Raw genomic sequence first — 19,967 nt, forward strand, 5'->3', positions numbered from 1 at the left:
CCGATCTCTGAGGGCTAGATTTCTTTCTCCTATATTCTCACACTTGAATCCAAAGTGCAGTGCATTAGTAGTCAACGTATATTGTTTCATTGCAAGAAAGATATATCTATTTATCTATATATATATATATATCTTTCTGCCAGTTTGCAACCTGACAATCAGAACAGCTTCAAATATGTTGTACCCCTGGCTATTCTCGCTCCATCCATCACAAATAGATCAACTCACTGTTTGTAACAAAGACTTGTGGTCGCAGGTTCACAGCTCACGCTTGTTCAGCTCTATTCAGTATGCAACCATTAGTGGTCCATTTCAGCATCAAACTCATGATTCATTGTAAACAGTCATTGTAAACACAGCTAATCCGCCACCACTTTCGACTAGGTTGCTTCATGCATTGATCTGGTTGTCTTTTTTTATTCATACATTGATTGAGTCAGGCCTGTCTGCTTGAAGGTCTCAGCCACCTGTCTGGAGTGTTGCATCTTAGCCGACAGTGCCTCTAGAATATCATTCTGGTCCACAGCGGTGGCTGTCTTGTAAATGAACGTCCCCATTGACTCCAGACCGCGCATACCAAGATTCACCCCACAACCTAGAGGACAAAGAGGAGGATGAGGTGGTGAGGGAAAACATGGTTCACAGGTGTCAGCATCAAATAAAATCTATCTCATGATAAGAAGTATAGCAGACAAATACTAAAATGTAGCCTTAAAATCATAGCTTAAATAAAAACCAAACCACGGTACATAAATATACATCAAACAGCATGGAGACAAAACCAGATAAGCGTCAGCTGAAAGGCCACTGAGTGCAGTAATGAAAAAAATAATTTATTCTCTCCTTGCATCTCTTTTCATTTCCATCTCGCTCTTTCTCACTCTGCCTCATTTATTCAAAGGGCTCTGTGTTCAGCTTGATGTTATGTCTAACCTTAAGCAGTACTGAGCACACTATGTTTAGCATAAATATCCCCTCCTGTTCTGAGCAATGCAATAACTGCTGTTTTATAGACATCTGTACCTGTGTCAAAGTTAAGGACGCGTGCCGCCTCCCCCTCCACAGTGACTGCCACATTGTCCCCTTCTATGTAGGCAGCGCTGATGCGTCTGTGTGATAACTGAATCTCAAAAAGACGGCGGCTGCACTGCATGTGGTGGAGCGTCACATCGTTGAGACGAGGCTCTATGTCCGTCTTATAGACATTAAAGGACTGGTGGAAAATGTTCTTCATAATCTGGGCAACAAAACAGAGACAGGTCATTAGTCATTAAAGGTCCACTTCACCAGTATCTAACATCATCTCCTTGCAAATATAAATATATAGACTTTAAGAATGAATAAGGATTAACTGGAATTATTTTTCTTGCAGACATCTTGGACCATTGCTGCAGAGAATTTGGGGTGATGAATGAAAAATTCCCATGAAACTGTAATCATTTAATGGTGTATAATGAGGCATGAGATTACAGTGAAAAGAAATATTTTAGGACAAGTGATTGGAAGTGTGCTTATTGAGGAGTTGGTCCCTTTACATATAAAGTTGTATGCAAACACTGGGATGTGACACATTGGAAGACTAGAAAGGTGCTATATAAGTACAACTGACCATTTGTTGATCGACAGAAAATGAAAATGCCACTTGTGATAACCAAAATGAATTGTTTCAGTCACAGGCAAAATTACCTTTTCTTTGTCACGTATATTTGCAAATTTTGTTTTGATTTTGAACTGGTTGTTGGAAAAATCAAGAAATATAAAAAACAATGAGTCAAATAATCAAGAACATGATTTTCAGATTAATAAATAATGAAAATAATCATTGGGTGCAGCCTTAATTCAAACTCTGTCTTTTGTACTCCTAAAATAACTAATTTTGTTGAACCCTTTCTTCTATCTGCACTAAAGCAACTGTGACTCATAAAAGCACTATGGCATTTTATGTTGATGCATGAATACCGCAGAAGAAAAGCTGCTGTGTGACTTCCCATCGATTCTACAGTAATTGTAGGTATTGAGTGACAAACCTCCCTCACTCTTTCTTCCTCTGTTGCTCTTTCTCTACGCTAAACTCTGCTCTTCTTCCGACCCATACTTGCACAGTCATCTGTTACCAAGTAACAGTGCATATGAATGGCCACCCACTTAGCAACAAGCACTCCAAGGATGGTATTGCTATGCATCTGTGTGTACTACATGCTTTGGCTACAGAATACGCATGACCAGAGCGGTACTTAACATGACAACATAAAGAGTTCAAATAAAACACCAACTAGCCAGCAGCAGTTGTAAATGCACCCACAGCCTGCTGTTGAGCACAGGAAGAAAAGAATCCTACCCTCTATTTAGTCACTGACGTGTAACAGCAGAAAACGGATGGCCTCTAAAGACACACACACACACACACACACACACACACACACACACACACACACACACACACACACACACACACACACACACACACACACACACACTGCTGAGGTGTACTTTATACTCCCCCTCTTTCCTCGTTTCTTCATCTCATGCTCTCTTTGGCTCCGACACACACACACAAAAATACATCCACAGAATTAAACACACACACTCACACACACTCACACACACACACACACACACACACACACACAAAAACACACACGCGCAAACATACACCCACGTAGAGACACTAATGGACTCCAGCTATAATGCAGTCAAAGGCCATTTGCTGAATGAGTTGAGGAATAAGTAGCCAGACAAGGCAGCACTGCACTGCGTAAAGGATTATTATTATCTGTCTTTAACATGGAAATACAGCTACATATTCTCTATATATTATTAGATATATTAGTCGTCAACAACAACTAAACAAAGCTCAGAAAAGACAAGAGTCTCACAGAGGAATTGGCTGTGTGTCTGAGGAAGCGAACCATCTTGGTATCAGAGGCGGGACAGACGAGGGCCATGTAGCAGTTTCTGAAGGTGCCGTAGATCTTCAGGTGGAAGCCAGGTTTGGACGTGGGGTTTCGGTGCTCTCGGAGGGCCTCCACTCCATAAGCGGATAGGTCGAAGTAAAGGCTGTGGGCACGGATCTCAGGAGTGGGCACCTGAAGTTAGGAGAGAAAAAAGATAGGAAAAGAAAGAAAAGACACAAGATCAAATCATTTTAGATACAATAAAATATACAAGGACCAGCAGTGGGATTAGTGTCATGCTTGATTTCATCATTGGACATTAACAATATATCTGCTGTAAATCTGATTCTTAACATACATAATGCGGTTGTGGTGAAAAGACATAAAGCATTACTCATATACGGTATATGAGTCTGCCTGTGGGGCTGTTGTCACTTGAGTGGAGATTAAGAACAGCTTTATTTTTTATTCAGTGGTCCCCATTTCCCCTCAAACCAGAATTGATCCATTTTATTTTCAATGACATAAACCAGCCAAGTGGGATCAAACTGCATTTAGCACAACCAAAGGAGATAGGGAGGGGGCAGAGCAGCAACTGGTAGGCGATGGAAGGGATGGTGGGGAAGACCAGGTCATGTCCTGGGAGGTAAATTCAATCACTACAGGAAACAGTCAGGGAGAAAAGGAGCCAATAAAAGGCAGCCACACAGCCACTAAAGAGAACGTGATATGAATGGTTATGGTGGCATAAAAAAGCAAGGGAGACTGCCTGTCTTAATATATTAAGCCTGGAAGCTTTTTACCTTGAATTCACAAGTAAATTTTGATTAACAATATGATTATCGGCAATGGCTAATGTCTGGTGATGTGCACAGGATGAGAAGCAGATTATCTGTCTGTATTTTCAATGTTTCTACCTCATTGGACCAGCACGGATGTTACATTTCTTTGCCAGTCTGTCTGGGTCTTTATTTTTGAATCTGCATCTTATATTACAGTAAAAGAAATAATTAATTAAATGAAGTGTCCCATATTTTCTGGTGGCCTTTTCTGGTATTTTCTCGGCCTCTAGGTAACATCACTGAGTCATCATTCAAGGAACCATCTGTTTATGTAATTTCAAGTGACCTTTGGCACAGCTGATGTTTTGATATCATGATTCATATGACATTCACCTGGCACAGAACAGATTAGGAGTCTGGCCAGGGGGGGGGTCTAATGAATTGCAAGTCTGCTGTAATCTTGCTGTTTATATGAGAGTGGGATATTGTGTTCAGCTGCTATGGGCAGGTCCACAACACTGTTTGCTCAATTCACCTTTATGAGGACAAATAGTCGCCTTCGCCTTGTAATATCCTGCAATATCCTGTTTCTACTGCCTTCATTCTTTACACAAACAGCAGCCTGTTGGTTATCACCTCAGTGTGTGCACATGAGTGAGTCCATCCTTCAGTGTGTGTCTATACAGATCAGATTAGACTGGTATGTGCTGTGCATCCAAACATACACATTTTAAATTATATCTAATATATTCAAGCTCCTGCAGCACTGCAGTATAATCACAGTCTATGTCATCATTGTAAATTTAAAGCATCAACACTTTGATTGAATAACTGAAGCGAGAAAATGAACCTATTGTATATGTATGTGTGTGTGTGTGTGTGTGTGTGTGTGTGTGTGTGTGTGTGTGTGTGTGTGTGTGTGTGTGTGTGTGTGTGTGTGTGTGTGTGTGTGTGTGTGTGTGTGTGTGTGTGTGTGTGTGTGTGTGTGTGTGTGTCCTGACCTGTCTCTGGTCTAGTCTCTCTATAGTTGCATTGGCTCCATAGGCATGGCAAGACTCCACAGTGTAGTCGGAGCTGATGCCCAACACCGAGCAGGAGTCGCCACACGACCCATCAGCCACCACAATCACACGTGGCCACTCATTCCGTGGGATCCGCCGCAGGTATTCCTCTGTAAACTGAAACAAAATAGAGAAACAAAAAACAAGGAAAAAAATGTTTATTATATCTTAGACTTTCTTTTACAGTTAAACAATTTACATTTGTATAGTTTCATATTGACTCTACTCTGTTAACAGAAGTGGTAGTAAATATTCAATTTTTTGTTGTGGCTGTAGTTATTATGAATTCTGTAAAATGAGGGTTTACCTGCAAAACATTTGCATAAATATACATTATTATGCATATTATGTTTTTATGCTAACATATGTAGGCTAGTTAGACTTACTGCAACTTTTATAGACTATTTTTATTGACTCATTTAAATGAGATTAGTTAGTTTAGTTTATTTATTGATCAATGGGAGGTAATCAGGTAAACAATTTAATAAGTAAGATTAAGAGAAACGCTAAAAGTATGGAAACAAATAAGCAAACCAGCACTTTAAAACAAACAATTAGTAAATGGATTGATTGCTTCAGCTCTGTGGGTTACAGCATCAATAATTAAACAATCTGAAAATAACAGCTACTTCAATTACTACTTTTACTGCTGGTACTTGTAAAGTTTCTGTAAGTTTGCATCATTACAACTTTTACTTACAAATGATTTGATTTCTCCCTCTTCCAGTGCCTATTAATCTGAGAAACAGGTGAGTTGTATTGTAATCTACCCTTACAAGCCATTATAATGGGCTCCAGATATTGTGATTGTCTTGGCAACAGTGCATCTCCCAGGGAGATTTATTATTATACTTGTGTATGCATTGCTGCCTCTCAGTAAAACACCAGGTACTGGCCTGTGAAGAAGAGGAGACAGAGCAGGACAACATAAAGTGAGGAAAGACTGACATATGATGCCTTACAGCCTAAGATATCTATGTTAAATGCATTTAGACGGCAGGGAACAGGTTATTTAAAAGATCCCTCAACTCCCAGACCTTTGAACCAATGACAGGGTCGGGTATTAAATAACACAAACACAATGTCCCTTCTAATGACTCTAAACGAAGCTGAAGCTTGTTGTGATCAAAGACCCTCTTGACCTTGTCTTACATCTTCCAAAGGATGGTGATTCACTGGACGACAGCGGCAGCTAACAGGAATGACATTGGAGCTAAGGAGGAAGGAAGCTGCTGGCCAGAGCCAGGAAAGAGTAGCAACACGCTGCTAACATACCACTGAGAAAGCAGCGTATTCACAATATCCAGTCACACTCTAGCCCAATCTCAACAGAGCAGTGCTCAATTCTTGTCTCTGGTTTCCAGCCATGACACAAATATTCACTGAACATTTCATAATTGTTTGCCCACTCTGATCTCTCTGTGCTTTTCTCTGAGGTTTTTGTGTTAGTAGGCTATTTCTTTGTCCTAGGTTGAGGTCTGGCTGGGAGGTTGTGTTCTCATTTTATGTTTCTCATGGTGTGGGTGTGATGCAGCCCACAGTAAGGACTATACAAGTAAACATGATGTTTTTAATAAAGCATGCAAAACAAGTATGTGGTCATCACAATGAATTCATCACAATTTGCAGCCAGATGCCAGAACACCAGTATATTTAATTGAGTATGCATTTGGCTTTTGGGCTAATTAAAGTTAAATTGTTTGCAATCCAAATAGGATTACATTTTTTTTTAAATCTCTTTTATTTTGATGATATTTCTGGAATGTGTTTACTACTCTATATTCACTGACCTAAAAACTGTAACAAGGATTCTCCTCAGGTTTGAGGTCAGCTTATATAATACAAGATTATACAATTTTGCCTCGGGAGAATTGTCAAATGTAAGGATGATGTCTGCTGAGGTAGCCTATTTATTTACAACTAACACTGACAAATGAATAAAACTATGTTTGGTAAAAAAAAAATTAAAAAAAAGAGAGAGAATATGTCCCTAATGTTTCAGGGAGCTTTAAGAGAAAGCTGGCATATGATGACAGCATCAAAAGGTTTTTTAAATGTCAGAAAAGGAAGGAATGACCCACACTATCAGACAGCAGTCTCGTTCAGGAGCTTTTGATTGGACAAAGACATAGACATCTGTCACCATCATCACTGCTGACCACTGCCACTTTGGGAGGATCAGGTTTTGACAGACTCTGAAGGCACAGTCATTACAAAAATGAGGTGGTGAGACATTAAGTCTTTCCCCCTTATCTACAAAGTCAGCACACATTATTTCCACATCAGTGTTACTTGTATTATTCATAAAATTGCATGAGAGGGGGAGGTGAAGTTGTATAACATAGGATTTATAGCTGCCAGAGTAGCACATGAGGATTATTTTAAGCCCTGTCGTTACTGTAGTAGTAGTGTGAAGTGGAAGTGCTAAGGTGCCACTGTAATAAGTTCTACATGCAGACTCATTTATTTGCCAAAACTGTTGAATTCAGCGATGAAGCTATACCTTGGTTCCCAGCTGCACCTTGACGTCCACCTTCTGTTTCTTCTGCTCCAGGATGCTCAGCAGGTACTCCTGAAACACGCCTATCCTGGTGAAGAAATGTTCGTTGTGCCAACAGCCCTCCATGTTATCAAAGTCCACCCCGAGTCCCAGGAGAAACTTCACGCTCCGAGGATCTAGGGCGATCTGTTGGGGCCGGCAGAGCAGGGCAGTGCGGTACCTCTCATCCAGCACGGTCAGTTTCAGCACCTTACCGGAGCGGACAGCGACCAGCGCGGCCGTCAACCCCACAGGTCCCGAACCCACGATGAGCACCGAGATCCTGGCGCGCCACTGTCTGATGCCGTCCAGGCTCACTTTCACCACCACATACACGGCCACTGCCACCAGTGTACTCAGAGCAGTGTCATAGGCAAGCGCTCGATACCTCTCCTCCGCGTTTTCCCCGATGCCGCCAACTCCAGCATGTTCTGCCTGCAACCCGTCCATACCGAGAGATGGAAATGACACTGTAATAGCTTAACCCTCCCTTATCAATAAGATGAACGTCCTCTCATCATCGATGCGTTCACTGAAAGTGGGAAGCATCAATGCACACAGTCAAACAAACCAAACCAGCCGAGAACTGCCACATGCGTCCTTTCCGCTCCCTCCGCTGCAAGTTGAGTTGCACGCGGGTCTCTCTCTCTCTCTCTCTCTCTCTCTCTCTCTCTCTCTCTCTCTCTCTCTCTCTCTCTCTCTCTCTCTCTCTCTCTCTCTCTCTCTCTCTCTCGAAGTACGGCGTATGTCTAGAGAGCGTCACCCATAGCTATATGCGTAAATGTTTAAGCCAGTCATATTTCAAGTGCAGACATCCAATAGATACAAACTGCAGGGGATGAACAATGTGCTTTGGTTTTACTCTGAGAAACTATTGATTTACTGTTGCTAAAACAGGAGAGGTCGATGCACGCACACACACACACACACACACACACACACACACACACACACACACACACAAACACGCACAGACGCACACACACGCACGCACGCATGCATGCACAACAGAGCTACTGTACAATCCCAAAGTACTGATTTATGAAGTGTAGAGGCATCTAACAACAATGTTCCCTTAGGAACGTGAAGACAAGGTGACAAATCTGATTAGATGATGACTCAGCAGAGTCAGTCTCAACTTGCTGGCCAGATATTCCATATAATGCTAACTTTCAGGTTTATACGTGTATTTTTAACTTCTATTGGAACAACACACAAACTTTAATGTGTAAAACACACATTCATTTTGTCTGAAATGCTCCTTTGTAGCACCTGTTTAAGCCCCCCTCATCTACGCTCTCTGAGTCTCTGCACCATTATTGCAGCCGGGAGCCCTTCCCTTCCTCTTTTCCTTTCACCTCCTGTCCTCTCTGAACTAAAAGGAAGCAGTGGCCGTGAAAACACTTCACCATGGTGATGGCTCCTCAGAGGACAAGGCCAATTTATATGAAAAGATCCATTTATGTGGTGCTGCTGCTAAAAATGGATTGTGATGGCACACTGAAAGTAGCAGGACAGAAATGATGACACAGTGTCATTTATCAATCTTTTTTATTCAATTTCTGCACTGTGGAGGACAAGTGATATGCCCAGACCTCTCCTATCTATATATTCCTTTCCCTTCATCCTTATATACACTTTTTTTATATATATAATTTATAAATTTATAGTTTTTTATTCTATCTGTCTAATATTGTATTAGTCCTGCATTACCAGGCCTATCTCCATGGCTCTATGTTAGCTCTGGAGTATGGCCTGGCTATTTCTTTAAACCAATCACAATTAACTTAGGCAGTGCAAAGCTCCAAAGTGGAGACATCCAGACATCCAGCGTGTCTGTCAGGCTTTTCCCAGCACTGTACATCCAGTGAGCCAGAATTAATAGAAACTGAAGGACTGCAGGTGCATAATGTCCTTTACCTGTGTGCTGCGCATTGTAGTATATGAAAAGAATGACGATCAATTCTACCCAGAACCTTGATACACCTCAAAAAGAAATAACAAATAAAGACACTGAATAAATAGTGTTACCAGTCAAGAACAGCTTTCAGTGCCATATTAAGCTATCGGAGTTCCCAGTTATACTTCTCCTCTCTGCTGCCACCCTAAAATGACCTCAATCACATTCATAAGGTTTAGCATTTTAAATAGAGCCCTGACCTTTAAGCTTCATTTGAGCCCTGCTAATAATATTTGCACTTTAAAAGTGGTAATGACATAATTTTACCAAAGTGACTCCTGGTGTAAGCCACAGCATCCATAAGAGACTGACAGAGTGGCTCATATTTGCCTTCATGCACAAAAAAGTGCAGAAATCCATTTACATTTCCGAGGATCCAAAGAAAAAGTGAAGGGAGAAAGACAAACACATACAGAGAGAGGCATATTGGTGGGATACACCGTGCTTCCAACACTAATTGGTTTCCACCTCTGCAGGTGCCTGGCAACGATCATATACTGTCCAGCCGGTCCAGATGAAAAGAGAAATGAAGCTCTGATTATAGTTAAGACCTGCAAGCTGGCAGGCAACCGCAGATAAGGCATTTCCCTGGAAATGGATGGAGTTTGGTCACCTGGAAACAAAAATGAGCTGAAATATTCCATAATGGTGCTTTGATGATCTCTGACAGAACTAAACAGTCTTGAACCTAATGCAGAATTAGTTAAAAGGACAGCTTTGGGGAACATAATGCATGCATTTTTACAGGTTTGTGGATAGATCATTTCCTTCTTCCTCACATGATGTAGCATGAAATAACACACTTGAAAACAATTAAGCAGCACTTTTGCTTTGATTTTCACATTGGCATGCTAATATATGCAGTAACACAGGGGCGATGGGGATAATCCTTCCACGAAGCCTGGAGATTTGAATGTGTTAATGACACTGAATGGTTCCCTCACACGTCCTACTCTGACACAATCCATACGAATGAACAAAAGGAGCACAGAGAGCAGGGTTTTTTTTTTTTATCAGCTTGCACACATCTTACGGGCAGTAATGGGGTCATGTATAAATCTGAGGTCATTAGAGAAAGTAAATTGTTAGGCCCTGCCACATAATGAATACAACCCCTCATTGTTGCCATGCAGTTCAGGCCCTATTAAATCAGCATATTCACATACGGGGTCACTGCCAAGAGAATGGGATGAGGCCACCTATTAGTTTGCAGTCTTTATTACATTTATGAACAGACACGAGACCCCCCTTTAATAACAGAAACCATCCCTGACCTTTGGAAGACAGCCTACATCCTACCTTTGCACAAACGGGTTCAGGTCAAAGAGCCGAATAATTATCTACCTATTTCAAAGCTCTCATGCCTGGCTTAAGTTTTAGAGAAATCCCATCAATCAGGTTTCTAACCGTGTCATAGTACTTTGACAGCAGTATCTAAAGTTTTGAATGTTGATGCTAGTGCTTTAGATAACAAGCAGGATTGGGTGTAAATAACAGGAACAGTTCAATTCATCTGTATGCAGACAACGCCATTTTGTATACATACTGTAAGACAGCACCCTCCGAGGGTGTTTCCGAGGCGGCTCAAGACTTTTGATTTCTGTGCTAAAATCAATTTAATTGATCTTAAATTACTGTTAAACTTGGAATAAACAAAAATGTTTTTGTTTGTTGAACAAAAATGTTCCACTGAAGTGAATATCACTACCCTTAAAGGGACACCAATTGAAAGAATATTCACTTATTAACTACGAAGTCCCTAAAGGCAAAAATGTCAAAATGTCAACATTTTTCTTTTGTCCAGAACTGCAGAAAGCAAATTGTGGTCAACCTTTTATCAGTTATGGACTATGGCAGTGGTATTTATATGTGCTCTCCGACTTTTACTCTTAACCTCGCGCTGCACTCGTAACTGGGTGGGGCTTTAGAATCCACTGTTGTCTACTTTATGAGAAAGTTGGATGGCAGTGAGAAGAGAACAGCACTTTATTCTATTTGTCTACAAAGCACTTCTTGAAAAACCTACCTGTGTATCCAATGTCTAAACTATATTTTATTTTATTTAAATACTAAATAAAAAATACATTAGGTTTCTCATACACCATCTCACCGACGTTGTAATGATCTCAAACTGTATTGTGTAGTTTTATTATGTTAAGAAGTTTAATTTAGCTCCATAAATCTCTGGTCTGCCACTAACATGTAGTGTTTTTCTTTCTGTTGGCATAGCCCTGGTTCCGAGAGATAACTCACAGAAACCCACAGGTATGATAACAATGCAAAAGTCTCTCGTTAATTTACTATGAACTGCAAATACTTTCCACTGGACTATCATTTCAAGGCCGTGGCTAAGCAAACGTCACAGCTGACAGTGACACAAAACATTTGACTGGACAAAAGCCCAAATATTTAGCTTGGTTTATCTCAAGGACAGGCAGATAAATGAGTACCATGCGTGGACAAACGTAAGGCTTTCTGACTGGGTAATTTCATAAATTCAAATGTTTCTGTACTGAAGCTGTTAAAAGAAAACATTCTTCTTCGCTGAGGGTTAAATGTGGGTGCTGAAAGAGGACATTTAAGAGGAAACACCAGCAGTAATTCACAGTATTTGCACTGCCAACTGTCAAGCTGTCCAGCTGAATCTCAAGTACTGACGCATTCAAAGCTGACAGACCGAAACTGTGGTGACGTGGATTCAAGCAACCAAGCACACCCTATGACCACCATGAACAGATCAGATCGCCATGGTAACTCAGTGTAATAAGGTCAGTCTGTGACGCTGGATGTTACCATCTTAGCAAACTATTGGAAGGTTTCCATAAGCAATCAGTTGTTGGAAATCTAGGTTTTTGCTTTTTTATAGAGCAGTTATTCCTTAATTGCCTATTTCCATCTGACTAGTACATTCTTAATGAATGCTTCAGTCACACAGTGGGCAATCCAAAAATTGACTTTAACCACATTTACAGAGTCTGTTATCAGGGGCCGTTTCTCTGTAGACACATTTTCTAATGACCAAAAAAAAAGAAAAACCCTATGGAGGCTAAAAATATTCACATTCTGCAGACCAGCTGCAGAAGACAAGAGAGGAAATCACAAGAATTACAGATCAAAATTCATCTTGCAGAATGAAAAGGAACTTTTCACGGTGCATAACTAATAATCTTGGCAGCTGGTATAACACAACAGCACACAATAAGATGTTACAGGGACAGTTTTTATTTTAATTATCTGCCGAAAATTCAAACATGACATAGAATCTGCATTGATTTTAGCATGTCAATAAAGAGTTAAGAATAGATATCTCAGGTGTAATAAAACTTACATTGCTGGATCTTCCTTGGTAAATTACACTTAGTTTCCAACATCATGAAATTACATCTTTGAAAACCTTGTGAAATCCAATATTGACAGAACAAAAGTAGTACAAAATAGACACAATGGTTTGGAAGTCCTCTCAGTGTCCATAAGCAAACATGTTCTCAAGTAGGACTGAAGACTTGTGACGACTAATAGCATGACAGGTGCGTCAGTTTCCCTGACACTTCTAAGAAGACTTAAGGGTTGTTGAATGTTCACCTAAATCTGAGATATTTTCACTTATAAGTTGGCACAATTATGAAACATTATGAAACAGGTTTTACTCACCACCCAAAATATTTTTAAGTGACACATTTTCTCAAATGCATGTGTACTTGAAGACCCTTGATATATAAGATTTTTGGGAATTTCTGCCACAACCACACTTAAGTCATAACAGAACTCATAATTAAGCTGCTGTGAAAAATCCAAATTTTGGATTGTGATACAACTGACCCGACAGCCTTGCCCTAAATTAAGATCAGGTCACAAGTTAAAGAGCGTTGTACTCCACACACTTTGATGGGACAGTCGTGAAGTGTTTCTGGCAGATGGTCATTAGCCTCTTCAGTCCCTGTAGAATGAAAAATAGAAAACGAGGCAATTAAAATGGCATAGACTTTACCCCGTTTACCCTGATGAAATGAGATGACTCCTAGTAACTACTGTATGTGACCAGCCAATACCCTCAACTCTCTAGTCTCTCATTGCCAGACCCATCTCCACAGCACTTTGTTAGTACTGGAGTATGTTCTGTCTGTATGAGTTAACATTCTGGGATATGTGGGTTTGCATTTCTTTAAACCAATCACAATCGTTTTGTGCAATGCTAAGCCCCGGATGCATCAACAGTGCCTAAATAGCGGGGATAGCGGAAAGGGGAGGAGAATGGCTGATATCTGGCGCATGAGAGAAGCGCTGGATGTCTTTATACCTGCACTGTTCATCAAGTAAGTCAGGCTATCTCACCCCTGACATCCACTTTAAAAATCCGCAGTCAGCTTAATACACGTTATGAGAATACATTTATGCAGGTGTGGTGACTGCCCACTGAGGAATAAGGCTGCAACATTTGCATAACCTCATGCAAAAGATTTACTGTGTTTACATGTTTCAGCATACAAAGTCCATAAATCCCAGTTACATAATTAAGTTACTGTATGTCTATATGAAGAGTCAATGTGCACCTTCCTGATGTTAGTAATAGAACACTTCCACGGAAAGCACAGAGATGTTAGTTCTAAAAAACAGTGCACTTCTTCTTAATCAAAATACAAATGAGAATAAAAATATTTTAATTTGTAGTGTAAAATAGGCTTTAAAATCTGAGACTGTGGGCCTCACCTCAGACAAAACCTGGAAAAAGCATGTTAACCTACTTGAAAGTTAGCTTAATATTGCTGTTTGACATAACCACCAAATACATGAAAAAGGCTCTATCCTAAGACATAGCTCTGAACTATCTCTTTAACCAAATCAAGCACATTTAAGCTTTTTTGTGTGATCCTCTTTTGATAACTAATAACTAATGTAACATTTTTCCACTTCCATTCACTGAGCCTACCCTGCAACTGTTTGGAGCCCCCCTGGGGAGGCCCGCCTCACACTTATGAATACCTCTGGTCTAGTGGATACAACAACAATAAAACTATGATAAAACATTTGATCGTGAGGGTCACAGTCCTAGAAACAAATCCCAAACTACAGTAGTAGAGATTTAGACACTATCTGTAGGGGATACTTTCAGTGTCTCACCTGGATGTATTTTCTCTGTGTCTCGTCATTGAGAACATGGGCCACATGTTTGGAAAAGATCTTTTCTCGTCCAGTACGAGCGTGGATACCCACCATGGTCACACCGATAGGCCAGGGAGCATTACCAATGGCCATTTGCAGGTAGGCATCATTTGCCTGAATATAAAGTTGATACATTAATAGATTAATTTAAAAAAAAGGCTGACACGGTCAAAAACACTGTTATGCAGATAATAACATACCTTGACATATTCTCTCTCCAACATGAACTTAATGATGTCCGTGATTGACTCTTTAATGTCAGCTGGTAAACTCTGAACAAATCATAGAGAAATTAGAATTATTAGAAAACTTAATATCTACACCTTATACACAACATCCTTGCAGCTTGTTTTACTCTCTCCACAAACTTTACCTTCTTTCTGAGCTTCCTGAAGAGAGGTTTGAGGTAAGACTCTGTCTGTGAATGAGTTGCGCTGGCCAGCTTGCCCTGAACACCTCGCTTAACATGGTCCTCTCGGCTGTTCAGATCTTTGGCCCAAACACCAAGAAGAAACTAGAACACAACAGGAAATGCGGCCAGTGACAAAATATTACCAAGAATTGAAATGGTGAGGGACACTAGACAGATTACCATTTGTTCTTGAATGGTAGTGTTGAAACACATCACAACCAATCATGAAAACGTCTGATAATATGTATTAATCTATCTAACAACAATGTAAATCAACACTTCAAATGAATGAAGTTCAACAACATGAATAGTAGCCAGTTAGCGATTCTTTTTTTTGTCCAACAGCTCCCTCTAGATAAAAGGTAGAGCATGATTTTCTTACCCTCAAAAACTTGTCAATAATCTCCTGGTCTCCAGCATCATCTCCAGTGCCCAGGGTTTTACCAAGAGCCTGGAGGAGAGTTTCAGTATTAGACACAAACTGAAATAATAAACTAAACTTACTAAAGAACACTGTTCATAAAAATGTGTGACGGATAACGATGCTGCAGCTCTCAGCTTTGACAACAAAACTAGTAAAAGGTTAGTAATAAATTGCCATAATTTGATCCAACACAAAAACTTGACCCTGTTAATTCTGCACTGTTTACTAAGCAATGTACCTCCAATTCTTCTATAGTGGTGTTTTCTTCGTGCACTTTAAGGTCGTGCTGTGTGTCCACTTCTCCTGCCTCTGTTCCTCCAACAATCTCATTCAGGTACTGCTGGTCAATTTTGTCCATGGCTGCTTTAAGGTCATTTCTCAAGCCCTAGACACAGAGGGAGTGTCAAACAATGTCTATGCTTAAAAATTAGAACAATAACACATTTAAAAGAATCACATCAAAAACAACCACGTAAATTCCACTATTATTCACTAAAGAACAATATAACTCAGATTCACTGCTTCACAGAACTTGTCTGGAGCTTTATTGAAAGCAATACAATGAAATCTGCTTCCAGTGACGGCTCATAGAAAAGTGATGGTTAAGGTACATGTGTATTTTGAAGGCCAGACATTGAAATGGTAGTGACATGCAAGTTTTCAATGTAGAAGTTACTGTGATTTTTTTTTCCTTGGTTAGAAGACACACTCGTTCCTACCTTGTTTACTTCTGGGGTCAGAATCTCAATCTTTCGGAGCCTCTGGAAGGCATCATAATCAGACTCTCCAAACAGTCGGATTGGTTCCCCTCGTTCTCTAAGCCGTCGAATTACCTATACAAACACAGTGACGCAAAAGACGCATTAACTTATGAAATGGAAAGAAAAAAGACTTCTAAGGAAGTGTTAATATTTTATGTTGACTCACTTCCTGTCGTGACAGTGTCATTGGCAGCTTCTCTTCTGTCAGTTCCAGTTCTAACACTGGATTAGCTGAGGTGGATGGCTCATCTTCGTCTTTCTTATCAATCTTCCGGACAGCATGAAAGGAAACAGAAATATATTGTTTATTGAGGGGGTTATTGAAGGTCTAGAAGTTGATTATATCAAAACATTTCCATTTCTGGGCCAATACAAATGAAACAAATACAACTGGGATATGTGAAAAGCATTGGCAATGTCTTTATGAGATGAGACCTCGGGAATGAAGAGTGCGTGTGTCACTATGATGCATTAGATTGCACGCATTCACATCCCTACCTTATCTGCAGCTCTTCTATAAAGACAAGTCACCTTATAACTTAACAAAAAAAGCAAGCATTTTGAATAATAGATTCATCTCATTTCATTTTGTGTTATCTCTCAATGCTGGCTGCACCACCTAAAGCTTGATCACAGGCAAAACATATTCTGTCAGGGTTTTTTTGCAAAAAAGTAAACTCATAAAGATATGCTCCCAGTCAGATCATGCTTTCATAAGCACATGCATCCCAGCACTTGTAGATTGTGGTACAAAAAGCACAATCTAAAAGAACAAACAAAAACGGATTACAAAAAGCCTAACAAATGACTAATGGCCCTTGCTCAATAACACAGTATACTGCATGTGTGCAAAGAACATAGCCTTGACATTTTAAGCCTTGCATAAAGTAGAACAGAAATACAGTTTATCATATAGCAACTGTTGAGGCAATGCAAACTAGTGACACAAACCAGGGAAAACGTATCGTTGGTCTGAGAATCAAGGCTACTGTCACAGATTATTAGCAAAATAAGAAGTGCAGCTTGGCGACATAATTCTCTTTAATTCAGTCCAGTATCCCATGCTGAAATCCACACCATGTCTGTGTCCCATTTTGGCTTTGTGGATTCCTTTCCTTGTTGCCTTGCTTTCTGACATGTGATCTTTGCCAAGTTTGTAAATTTGTAACACATAACTGGTCCAGAATAGTCTAATTGTCATAGTGGTTGCTGCATACAAATACATTCTTAAAGCATAAATAACGACACGGGTGGCATATTGGAAGGTAGTTCGACAAATTTGTGTAAATCTATGACTTTTCAAAATGACCTGGAATAGACTAAATTTATCCCACACTAAAAACTGTGGAGAGCTCGTTAAATATTGTATTTCCATAGACCCGATATAGAATTTGTATACATTTACTGATTGAGTTTGAATGTATAATTAATCTCATTGTCTTGCACCAAAACACCCAGCCCTCATGAGGTAATTTCTAACAACCTGCACTGGAAAATAAGGTTATCGCCACCATGTTATTTCTGCTTTTATCCACACTGACTTTAGAGAGTAAACATTCAGAAAGGGTGCCAAGGAAGCGGAAGCCTTTGGGACACAGTGTGTTTTATCCTTTTATCATGCATCCTGTCAGGTACTTTCACAGTGCAATGCCATACCTGGCTCTCGGGAGTCTCTCTCTGAACCTACAGATGCAGGCAGCAGAGGCAGGTTGGGGGAAAAACAGCAAACACAAACACCAATGTACACCTGAGCATCAATGCCTGACCTTATTTTGTTTCCTGACACAAAAGCTTAACTACAGTATGTAGTAAGAGGGCCATACTAAACTTTCGATATAACTATAGTGAAGAAAGTGTTTGATATGTGTTTGTGTATGTGCAAGACAAAGAGAGTGATCTTGACACCAACCTTATATCCACATCTTATCAAGTAATCTTCTTGTTCCTTGCGTGCAAGATCAGACCTTTTGAAGAATTTTTTGGTGTCCTGGAAGCACAAAGATGCACAACACAATGTAAGATTACACTAGTGGTGGAGCCTGCAGTGGCATAATATAGTAACACTCTTGCAACTAAGATGCCATACATTAGTCTTTTTCTTCTCTTTTACCATGACAATATAGCGTATATATCTTTAAAACAAAATAGCTAGTAGGCTATCTTACCCAACAGAATTATTTTTTATTCTGTGAGACTGAATGTGACAATATACTGTACTGCATGTAAATAGCTAACTTAAATAAGAAAAGTAATTTTGTTCAACAAAGGCATTTTAAGTCGGGGTAGATGGCACAGGAGCAGGTTAGGCCGATTATCACGCAGGCACATCTGCTTTGTTTAGTGCATGCTCATCACGCGTGTCTATGCACTTAGAGCAGGTAATATGAGTAAACAATGCTGTTATTATGATTACTTATATTTATTTTTTTAATCACTTAAGATTAGGGCAATTCGTCAGTGACAGTGTCACAAACAAAAACCATGCGCCAAGACAGTTTTGGGAAGATGCTTAAAATGTTTTGAGCCCTATACTGTTACAGCTACTATAAACATTTCCCCAAATTGCCTCAATCAGCTGTGTTTTTTTTTTTGTTCAAAAATATATTAGATTTTAATGGAATTACAGGATATATTACTTGAAAGAAATAAAATACTAACCTTATAATTTTGTTGTTGTTTTTATGTTTTTCCGATAGTTGCTAAAATGGCTGAGAAATAGAATCTCTAAGTATGTTTTGTTTAATTTGTTATTATTAAACTGTTATATTTTATCAGATTAAGGGAGGGATAACAATCAGCCAAAAACAGTCAGCATCCTTTATCGGTCATCGGCTGCACTGGTATCTAAAGATCGGCACCAGCTATAGAAAAACCCCTATCGGTCGACCTCTATTTTAAGATGACATTTTACTGCATGTGGGTCATAACCTAAACAGAAACTACCCCTGTGTTATTAAAGTCATATATAAGAAAGAACACGTGTCTCGGTGTATTGATATTTTTGTTTGTAATAAAAAACAATAAAACATGCTATCACACGAGGCTACTAGTCAACTGTCCATCACATTGAATAGCGTTAACATAAGAGAAACATAACTGTATGTTAAGTTTAAGCTGAATACTAAAGTAAATATTAGAATTTCATGCACGGTGGAGTTGTGACGTCAACGCTACGTTACGCATTAGCTAGCTTTTGAGGGGTTATCTTAACTTAGCTAACTGTTACCATCGGTCTTAATATGTGTAACATTAACTTTAGCTATATAGTGTGTTGTAAGTCCAGCGCCGTATCAATACATCTATCAATACAAGTGAAAACATCGATGGTTCTGGAAAGGCAACGTTAACTTAACTAGCAAACATTAGCAACAGGGCTAAGTTAGCAAGCTAACCAAAACAAGCCGCTTCATCATTTACTCACGTCAACGAGCTGTTTGTCTTCGATGAGTTTCCTTTTCCTGGCGATCTCAGCCTTCAGTATATCCATTTCAACGAGGTAAGTGTGGCCGTTACTCGTTTATTTCAGCAAATAACCTCACATGTAGAACAACAACAACAACGTTACCACCAGACGCTCAAACAGGAAGTTAGCTATTAACCCGACTGTTGAGTTTCAGTATAAGAGCGTGATTGTGATTTTCTAAATTGTGTTTCACAATAAAATGTAAAAAGTAAAATAAAGTAACTTGTTGGTATGAGTCACTCACCATTTAATCAGACTGTGTATTTAGTATTTTAGAGAGTTTAGTATATATACCAACATTAAAGCTTATTATTTCACTTTCTTTTAGGCATAAAACAACAAAACTACTGCTTTATGTTTTTTTTCTTTGGATATAGTTGTAACTGTAATAGAATTATAGTTTAGGTTCCAGTAGGCTAAATAAAAATATATAATGTATATATGTATAATTGTAATTATTAGGCTGCAGCAAAACAAACGGATTCATAAACTTTCACTGCTGGAAAATATC

The 19,967-nt window shown here is 39.5% G+C and overlaps 1 protein-coding gene across 4 annotated transcripts; it reads right to left on the minus strand.

Annotated features, from left to right (window-relative positions):
- Nucleotides 1-12,448: 12,448 nt before the first annotated feature.
- On the minus strand, nt 12,449-19,562 carry prpf18 (PRP18 pre-mRNA processing factor 18 homolog (yeast)). 4 transcript variants are annotated; one of them, XM_083917482.1, is made up of 11 exons: nt 19,415-19,562; nt 17,903-17,980; nt 17,650-17,676; nt 16,160-16,261; nt 15,952-16,065; nt 15,471-15,617; nt 15,191-15,259; nt 14,770-14,910; nt 14,597-14,668; nt 14,355-14,510; nt 12,449-13,173 (listed from the first exon to the last, which is right to left on the minus strand). In XM_083917482.1, exons 1-11 carry the CDS (start codon nt 19,478-19,480, stop codon nt 13,093-13,095), a joined length of 1,053 nt encoding a protein of 350 aa, XP_083773608.1. In that variant the 5' UTR covers nt 19,481-19,562; the 3' UTR covers nt 12,449-13,092. The 4 variants fall into 4 exon arrangements, with proteins under 4 accessions (XP_083773608.1, XP_083773609.1, XP_083773610.1 ...); XM_083917483.1 differs by lacking the exon at nt 17,650-17,676; XM_083917484.1 differs by lacking the exon at nt 17,650-17,676 and having other exon boundaries at nt 16,160-16,321.
- Nucleotides 19,563-19,967: the final 405 nt, after the last annotated feature.

Source organism: Echiichthys vipera (assembly GCF_963691815.1).
Source record: "Echiichthys vipera genome assembly, chromosome: 7".
Lineage (NCBI taxonomy): Eukaryota > Metazoa > Chordata > Actinopteri > Perciformes > Trachinidae > Echiichthys > Echiichthys vipera.